This window comes from Phoxinus phoxinus, assembly GCF_949152265.1.
Source record: "Phoxinus phoxinus genome assembly, chromosome: 25".
In the NCBI taxonomy this organism is placed as follows: Eukaryota; Metazoa; Chordata; class Actinopteri; order Cypriniformes; family Leuciscidae; genus Phoxinus; species Phoxinus phoxinus.
In genome coordinates, this window is record NC_136900.1 from 4,777,235 (window position 1) to 4,786,952 (window position 9,718).

The following is a 9,718-nucleotide window of genomic DNA, read 5'->3' on the forward strand; positions in this document are numbered from 1 at the left end:
TTTGTTGCTATATATTGTGTACTCAAATCCCATTTTGGTTTCTGTTTAACTCTGTACACAAATCAAAAGACAGTTCGATCATTTAAAGATTCCTCTGGTTTCTCTTTTGTTCTCATTTTTCTCCCCACTTTAATAACAGAAACCAAATCCTTCGAGATAACAGCTTTTGAGTGATGAGAATAACTTTGGAAATGCCCTAAAGAGCAATGAAAAAACAAGTTCTGTGAATTCGCTTGTTTTTGTTTACGGGGCTTCGTATCATATTCATCAGTCATTGTCCCCAGGGTGGCAGCATCGAGCAACATCACTAGTATTATGTTTTGTTCAAATAATAAAGTAATTCAAAGTTTAATTCATAGTAGAAATTTTATTAACATGAACATAGGCTTAAAGATACATCATATTATTACCATGAGACGGCTGAATAGGAAAACTGGCCATTTTGTACATGTATAAACAAAGAAAAGTTTGCATGGTTGTCATGAGTACTTGTCAAATTTATGTTTTTATGTAATTTCACAGTAATAATGCTATTAAGTATAAAATACACAAATAATCTCCTTAAATTGTTGTAAGCCCTTAGAATCGTTTCTAACTTTCACAACATTAACTGTTTTGCTATAACAAATACAACAAGAACCCCAATAGGAAGTAAATAAGCAGACTTCCTGGTTAATTTATTTAGCAGTGTGATACCGTCACATAATATAAAGAAAAACATTTTTTAATAAGCATAAAATAAGTTAAGGTTTTAGTTATTTATGTAGATGACGCATGGAAGTCAACCTAGGCTATAAGAAACTGTCAAGCAGCGGAATACATTGAAATGTCCTGCAGTAAAACATCTAAATTACTTTAAACAGCGTTAATAGCCGTTTTTATGACCATATTAATTGGGAGACTATATGGATTTTATTTTTAAATCCATTTGTCACATCACTGGTCTATTGAAATGTATAGTGAAATAATTCTGGAATCAAAAAGCTGATTTAAAGAGGTTTAAGCGGGAAAAAACAGTGACCAGTTACAGCATCAAAACATGGAAGCATCTACCCGTTCCCTGACAGATGTGTCAAAAGAATTGACATTCATTACTCAGGTAGAAGTACAGATATAGGATTTATAAAGACTTCTGTAGAAGTTGAAGTATCAACTCAAGCTTTTTACCCAAGTAAAAGTGTAAAAGTACTGGTTTCAAAACTACTTAAAGGCACACCGCAGAACTTTTGACCACTAGGGGCGCTAGACCTGTAACTTTCACGTCGAGCGCCCCTAGAGGCCACAAGCGCCGCAGCACTGTCGCAAAAGTCAAGAAGACATCCACGATCCCTCTCGCGTTTTCCCTCTCTTTTTTGCAGTTTTAAACTTTTTCCTTGTAGAGCAGGCGGGAAAATAGAAGCAAAAGCATTCATTGAGTATATCAGAGCGTGTGGTCACGTGACGGTCGTAAAGTGATTCGTTCTCATCTCCAGGTCACATGACCTGGCCTCAAGCGCTGTATATTGTATATTGGCCTGAGGAATCAGTTAAAATAACTCATATGCTTCAAATCTTTAGGTCACAAAGTCCGCGGTGTGCCTTTAATGTATAAATGTAAAAGTAATTTAAAGAAAAAAAATGGCATTAAGGACAAAAGCTTAGTCAGTGCCAGTGTGCCACAGGGCCTACAGTGCACTACCAGCTCCTCAAAAAAACATGTTTTTAAAGGCCGTAATGACTATAATGTTATATTAAAATGTTAATGTTGAAAAATGTGGGATGCATTAGGCTACCGGTTTCAGTCGCCATATATGCCCATAGAAAATTAATTTCATTTTTATTTCTATTTGAATTTTAGTACGAATGCAAATACATTAAAGAGTCATATGTGTACTACTGAGCATTAGCGTGTGTTTCATGAAGCGGAAGATATCACTATCACAGAACACTTTCTGCATTTTTACATTTTCAAAAAACATCACTTAGTCTGGTTATAAGCGGTTTCCAAAAAAATAAAAAATTCCCCACAAGGATTTCGGATATTGCCATCTTTGTGGGGATATTTTTACCTTAAAATTGTATAGGGTTACACACACACACACACACAGACACACACACAGACAATCTCTCTCTCTCTCTGTCACACACACACACACACACACACGCACGTTAGCTATGTTTGCCACTTATCCCGCAATTGTCATACAGTATTGTAAAAACGTCAGTCCCCACATCAATATTTGACGCGATTTGCCCCAATGGGGTCCACCAACTCAAAACATCTTCTTTTGTGTTCAACAGAAGAAAGAAACTCATACAGGTTTGAAACAACTTGAGGGAGTTTAATGATGACAGAATTTTCATTTTTGGGTGAACTATCCCTTTAACCGCGTGTGTTATTGGTCATTTTGACAAGCCGCCGGAATGAAAACGAGGCTATTTTTTAATATGTAAGGAGTAGAAAGTACAGATAATTGCGTGAAAATGTAACGTAGAAGTAAAAAGTCGGCTGAAAAATGATTACTTATGTAAGGTATGTGTAATTAAGTATGTACCTCTGTTCCCTGATACAAATATATAAACTTTAAGCTAAAAAATGTTGAAAAATAACGTAATTTTTCCATTGGTCAGCTACCCAAATATTACACATCCCTTTATTACCTATACACTTAACATATCCCTGAGATTACAGTATTGTCTGCAGAACAGTGCCAGGAGAGAGTAATGAGATTGTAGTTAAGAGGATGTAGCCTATAGGAAGTGTTATGTGTCCAGTGTCAGTGATGATACTGCCTCCTATCCACGCTCATCCTCCTCATCACCTCGCTGCTGAACTGGTACGTAAGTTTCTTCTTGACCTTTTTGACCTCGCCGGTCTTGCCGTAGTTGCGCAGGGCCCTGGCCATCTTCTGGTAGGTCATTCTCTTGCGGTTGCCCTTCTGCTGACCCCAGCGGCCGGCGAGTGTCTCCTTGTGTTTGGAGGAGAACTGAAAGATGCCTCGCTCTCTGTCCACCCACCAAATGCAGTCCCGCATGTCTCCGTCCTGCAGGAGGTCCAGGAGGAACTGATAGAGACGCACTTTCCGTTTGTTTCCTGTAGAAAATGACTCATTTTAAAGTCTGGATGGCACGCAATCCCTTTGGCTTCCCTTTTGATACGAATTTCTTTTCAAACACAAATTTGAAAGGGATATTGTGGGTACACTTTGAGAGAAAGCTGATTAGATTAGTGAACTGCTGTCGATTACCATATAAATGTGCATACAATAATGTTTATGGGGAAATATATTCTGGAGTGTTTACAAGTAGAAACCTGGTAATTTGTTAATGTTTTTAAAGGGATAGTTCACCCAAAAATTCTAAATCCAAAAATTCTAAATCCAAAAATTCTAAATCCAAAAATTCTAAATCCAAAAATTAACGGTTTACTCGCCCTCAAGCCATCCTAGGTGTATATAACTATCTTGAACACAGTTGGAGATGCATTTAAAAATATTGCTCTTCCAAGCTTTATAATGTTAGTGAATGGCGGTCCTGATTTTGAAGTCTAAAAAAGCGCATCCATCCATCATAAAAGTGATCCATGCGACTAATAAAGGCCTTCTGAAGTGAAGCGATGGGTTTTTGTAAGAAAAAATATCCATATTTAAAACTTTATAAACTAAAGTAACTAGCTTCCGGCAGACGGCCTACGCAAGTCGACTTACGCCAAAAGAGTAAAACTTGACGATGTAGGATTAGCGTACGCTTAGACGCCTCTCGCGGTTCAAACAAACTGAAGCTCCTCCCACATTTCTCTTTAAAAGTTCTCGTTTTAAACTTCTAATTCTGACTGTTGTTTGTTTTGCTCTATCCTCTGCGCTTCCGCGTTCATCAATGCGTCAGGTCAAGGGTTAGTCTTCCGCCGTACAGTAAATCGGTCCGTACGGCCGTCTGCCGGAAGATAGTCATTTTAGTTTACAAAGTGTTACATATGTAAATCGCTTCAGAAAGCCTTTATTAACCCCCTGGAGTCGCATGGATGACTTTTATGATGGATGGATGCACTTTTTTAGACTTCAAAATCAGGACCGCCATTCACTCCCATTATAAAGCTTGGAAGAGTCAGGATATTTTTTTATATAACTCCGACTGTGTTCATCTGAAAAAAGAAAGTCATATACACCTTGGATGGCTTGAGGGTGAGTTAAATCATGGGGTAATTTTAATTTTTCATTCACTATTTTTTTTCATACTTTTGAAATAATACGAGTGTTGTAGTCGAGACCAGAAGAAGGTTGAGTCCGAGACAAGACCCTAAAAGCCTCGTGTTGGGCTCGAGGGCTCACCTGATAGAGTGCTGGAGGTGCACGGGTGTCCGTCGTGGTCCTCCTCTCCTTCGGACACCTCGAAGGGTGGACTGCGTCCCCCGGGGTCCTCCTCGTCCGTGCTGCAGTGGGGGAGCGGGGAGCGCTGGTACAGCGCGTGGGGGACGTACGTATACTATAGACATACACCAACAGTCATTAGTCCTACCTCCGTATGAAGGTTATCATAATAGCCATGACACAGGAACTCACAAAATCAAAGCAATCAATGACCAACTGAAGAGAAAACATCCGTCAGTTCTGACTCTCAGCTGATCCACGTCTACCTATGGGAATACGACACCTATCACCGTATACGTATATAAGCTCCTTCAGGATTATCAGCAGCTGTCGCGTTTCTCAGGAGCGAATTACCCTCCTCCCTCCCCAGCTCCTCCTGTCCAGTCAGGATTTGGCATTCTGAGTCCTCTTTGAATCAGAATAAATTCTTGAATTACTTTAAAATCTTATTAATTAATGATATCTGCAATACATTCATGTTGGTTCTGCTCTGTTTACTCTAAGGGGAGTTATTGCTGCTCTTATCCATGCTAGGCTGCATGAAGCGCAGGGAGTTCTCGCCCAGAAGAAGAGAACTACCGCCAATCCGTGTATGCTAATCGTCAATCGTATTTGACGATAGTGGTCATGACAAATTATTTTTAATAAAAAAGCATGAACCTGCAACCCTAAAACTAACCCTCAGTGGGGCGTGAGTAGGTTATACGAAACCATGTGAATGAGATTGTACGGATTCATACATATTTGTCAACAATTTGCCAAATAGTTTTAAAAAAAAGTCATGAGACTCATTTCATTGGATAAAGCAAAATGTCTGACAAATGCAAATGATCAAGCAATGTTTTTTCTGAAAAGTTGTGCATTCCCACATTTATTTTTGAGCAGAAAATGCTGGTTTAGCATGATCTTATATTAGTGGTACAATGCTTGGAAACCACAGAATTGCTTTACATTGAAAGAGGAAGTGGAAAAACTCAGTGTCAACAGAAAGGGACACACAATGATGTGGTCCCAGATTTACAAAGCAAGTGCAAATCACGTTTTGCTTCGTCCCGGAATCATCCCGGAGAGCCACAAAGTTTCTATCAGCAGAATCCTACCACACAAACGCATATCCGTAAACTTTGTGCATGGTCTGTTTATTATTTAGCTATATCCGTGATCATAGGGGTGCATCTAAAATGAAAGTGTACTCTTATTTTAAACTCGTTTAAAGAAACACGTTATCCATTCATCGCTTTGACAGTTGCTCGGTTGTTAAAACTTTGCCCTCCTTTAGCTCTCAAATCTCATTCAAAAATGCCGTGTCTAAATGCACTGAGGCAAGGGGTAACGTTTTGACTGGTTAGCATGTTCAAGTTAAGTTAGTGTTACTGTTAGATGTCGCAACTAGCAAAAAAAAACTAACAAACAAAACATTGGTCTCCATTGTTGGATAATCAGATGTAACCTTGATTATAGATCACAATTTATGTATTATAGATGCTTTGCCAGAGAGCTGTATTTGCGCCGGGCAAGTTCAGTCGCTAATGACGGACTTCAGCCATCAACCAATCAGGACGCCATTTTACTGTGGACCATTAGCCTCATGGTGTTACGGCTCAGCTGATTGGCTCAAAATATATATTTCTGGAACTGGAACCTCGCCAAAAAAAAAAAAAAAAAAAAAACGCAGATAAAGGGCCAGATTAACAGACCAGCGGAAATTAGCTCGATTCACCCTGATCTACTGACGACGAGCAAATTAAAGAACACAGACGGATCATTTCCATGATGACCAACACTGTAAAAAAAATGCTGCGTTTGGATTTTAAGTTATTTATCACAACTTAAAATCCAACATTGTTTCAACTTTAAAAAGTATGTGTTCATGCTTCACTTAAAATATTAAGTTTAGTTAACTTTAGTTTAGTTTAGTTAAGTTGGATATTTAAGTTATCTCAACAAATTTTAACTAATTGCAGCCACATTTTTTACAGTGAACACAATCTACCAAGATCAGCGCAAACAGCGTCTGGTTTTAGACGTGCTTTTTTTGGCCGGTAAATAACGGCGCAAATAGCAGTAAATTGACTAGAGCAAACCTTAGTAAATCACCTTGCATGATTCATTTAAATACGCTCCTCCCATACATTTTGCATCCGAAAGGGAAACTCCTAGTTCCGCCGCAAAAATCACCCGGTCCACGACTTTACAGCGCTAATGTTTGCCATAGATGCCGCCGTGTAGAGGTGACGAGTTATTTGTTTCAGTGTTAGGCAGTCATCACTGTGATTGACAGGACTAATAACTGGCACTAACTGGTTTGGGGAAAAATTGTGCGCATGATCTCAAACAACAACAGAAGCTAAATTGTATGGATTAGCCTAATTTTATGAGCCTTTTTTTTATTTTAATTTTTTAGCTTTACAGCACTTAGTTCGCTTTTGTTTTATGGATAAGAGCAGCTCGGATATTCTGCTAAACATCTCCATTTATACTTTGCCGAACAAGGACAATTTGATGAGTTTAGAACAATTATTTATAAAAAAAATTTTGCTTTATACTTTCACTTTACAGTAATTGTACTGTACGTTTGTGAGCTGCTTTTGGTCAGAAATGTACATTCAGACGGCTTATTTTACTAAACCAAATTCAAAACTCCAAGTTTGCTTTCAATTCAGAGAAAATTCTTGAGGTTTGACCGTGATTGTGTTTTGCGAACGGTGTGTGTGTGTGTGTGTGTGTGTGTAGCAGCAACAGTCTTTCGTCAGGAAAGACGGTGTTGAGCAATCAGTCTGTCTCCTCCACTCACATCCTGTCCATCTCTCTTTCTTTTCCTTTATCATCTCTTTCTCTCACACCTTTTCACAGATTGCATATAGGCTTCTCTATTTGTTAAGTAACTAATATTAATAATCAATCGTACAAATTTATATCCGTAATGACACTTCTAAAGTCTTTCTTATTTTCCGTAATATAATATTTGACTTCAGTTGTATTGTGTTGAGGGGCCACGGTTAAAGTCAACACACTAAAATCCAGCAACAAAATAAATAAAGGGACGATTTTCAGCGTCACAAAACAGAACCATCTCAGTACATTCAATAAATTGAGTAAATTGAGATGTTATACCATTATGACACTAACCTGTGGAGGGATCACAGGTAGAAGTGTTCCCATCCCCGCGTCCACAGATGGGTGGAAGGACTCCACGTCCCCATAGCGGTACGTGCTGGGATGAAGCTCGGTGAAGTGGTTTCCCTGAGGCGGCTCAAACTCACTGTGATGAGCGTGGACGCCGGTGTAGTCCCAGCCACTTTCTTCCATGAGAAACAGCAAGGGAGAGCAAAACTGAGCTCACAGTTCACTTAAAAACTCGTTCTGCTGTGAAATGGCTTTTATTACAGTATCAGTGACCAAACAAACCAGTGCTGGACATTTAGAAGCGCATGCAGAGAATCAGTGGGGAATGACCAGGACCATCACACTATGAGACGACAAGAATCAAACATATACATTAAAGAAACTCACCGGGATGAGTCTCAGGGTCAGTACTGAGGTATGGGTAGAAGTCATATATCGGCCGGGCGTCATGCTCATACGGAATTATTTCTTCAGACAACTGAAAAAAATGCACTTTATTTTTATTTTTACCTGTTTCAAATTCGTTACAAATTTACAAAATGTTGTGTTGCTAACTGACTCCATACATTTCACTTCTACAATCACTATGCAAAACTTAATTACATAAAACATTTTTTTTTTTTTTTTAACAAATTTAGTCTGGAAATGTTTAAATTGGAAAGAGAAAGAACAATATCAAATACTCACAGGAGAAATAACACAGCTTTCCATTCTGTAATGCAACATGAAGCCCTTCAATCATGTAACTTCTTGTCGTGGTGTCTATCTCACAGTTTCACACTTATTTACAGAATATTGCATAACGTGGAAATTACTTCACACGAGCGCTGTACTGTGGGATCTCTTTTTCAAATGGGCAAATCTTGTTTTTGAACTCTTCTGCCTCCAGCTTCACTGTCCTGGTGTAAAAAAAAGAGACTAAATTTCCTGTATCGCCCGTGAGCGATTAGCCTGACTTTACTGGCAGATCTGGCCTCTGATAGGTCAAGTGTGGTCGATGACTCGTGATTTGTGACACTGTCAGGGGAGATCAACCAATCATGATGCAGCTGATGGGATGGCCTTATGTGCATCTCCACCTTCTCTGAGATGATTAATTTCTTATAATTATAATCTGTTATTAGAAGAGTTGACAATTAGAAAGATTATTGAACGAGGCCTTCGTTAAACGAAACACTCTTCTATAGAATCGATTTCTTTACTATTTGCATAGATTAAAAAAAAAAAAAGGATTTTATTCAACAGTTTTGCACCGTTGTGCTAATGAAATACATTGAGGTGTGTGTGTGACGCCTAGCATGGGCAAAGGTCTGGCTAATGGAAAACCCTGAGTTGTTCCGAGTCGGGTGAGCAGTCGTGATGTTGTGGCCTCGAGTCAGTCAATCAGAGGGACATTTTTACATGTGCTATTGTCTGAGACTCATAAACTTCAGCGTTTGGTTAAAGTGAAGTTCCGAGAGAACTTTGTTCCCTTTTTAATCAAAGCTTTGTTCTGTTGTCTGGGTTTGAGGAAGCAACTACTATTGCAGCAGAGACGAATGCATTATTCTGTGTTTGACTGGATTTTCATATGATAACCTCGATTGACATTATCTATCTATCTATCTATCTATCTATCTATCTATCTATCTATCTATCTATCTATCTATCTATCTATCTATCTATCTATCTATCTATCTATCTATCTATCTATCTATCTGTCTATCTATCTATCTATCTATCTATCTATCTGTCTATCTATCGTTCTATCTATCTATCCATCCATCCATCCATCCATCCATCCATCTATCTATCCTTCTATCTATCGTTCTATCCATCCATCCATCCATCCATCCATCCATCCATCCATCCATCCATCCATCCATCCATCCATCCATCCATCCATCCATCCATCCATCCATCCATCCATCCATCCATCCATCCATCCAATCCCCTAACCCTACGTATCACAGAAAACCTTTTTACATTTTCAGAAAACATCAGTCATTACGATTTATAAGCTGTTTTTTTCCATGGGGACCAAAACACACACACACACACACACACACACACACACACACACACACACACACACACACACACACACACACACACACACACACACACACACACACACACACACACACACACACACACACAGAGGACCCTCCATAGGTGTAATGGTTTTTATACTGTACAAACTGTATATTCTGTCCCCATAGCCATACACTGCCCCTATCCCTAAACCTGCCCATCACACACACACA

At 38.9% G+C, this 9,718-nt stretch overlaps 1 protein-coding gene across 2 annotated transcripts; it reads right to left on the reverse strand.

The window, feature by feature from the left end:
• Positions 1-348: 348 nt before the first annotated feature.
• On the reverse strand, positions 349-8,464 carry spi1a (Spi-1 proto-oncogene a). 2 transcript variants are annotated; one of them, XM_079603046.1, is made up of 5 exons: positions 8,160-8,464; positions 7,860-7,950; positions 7,476-7,648; positions 4,308-4,461; positions 349-3,073 (listed from the first exon to the last, which is right to left on the reverse strand). In XM_079603046.1, the coding sequence occupies exons 1-5, from the start codon at positions 8,196-8,198 to the stop codon at positions 2,757-2,759; spliced, it is 774 nt and encodes a 257-aa protein (XP_079459172.1). In that variant the 5' UTR covers positions 8,199-8,464; the 3' UTR covers positions 349-2,756. The 2 variants fall into 2 exon arrangements, with proteins under 2 accessions (XP_079459172.1, XP_079459171.1); XM_079603045.1 differs by having other exon boundaries at positions 7,461-7,648; positions 8,160-8,453.
• Positions 8,465-9,718: the final 1,254 nt, after the last annotated feature.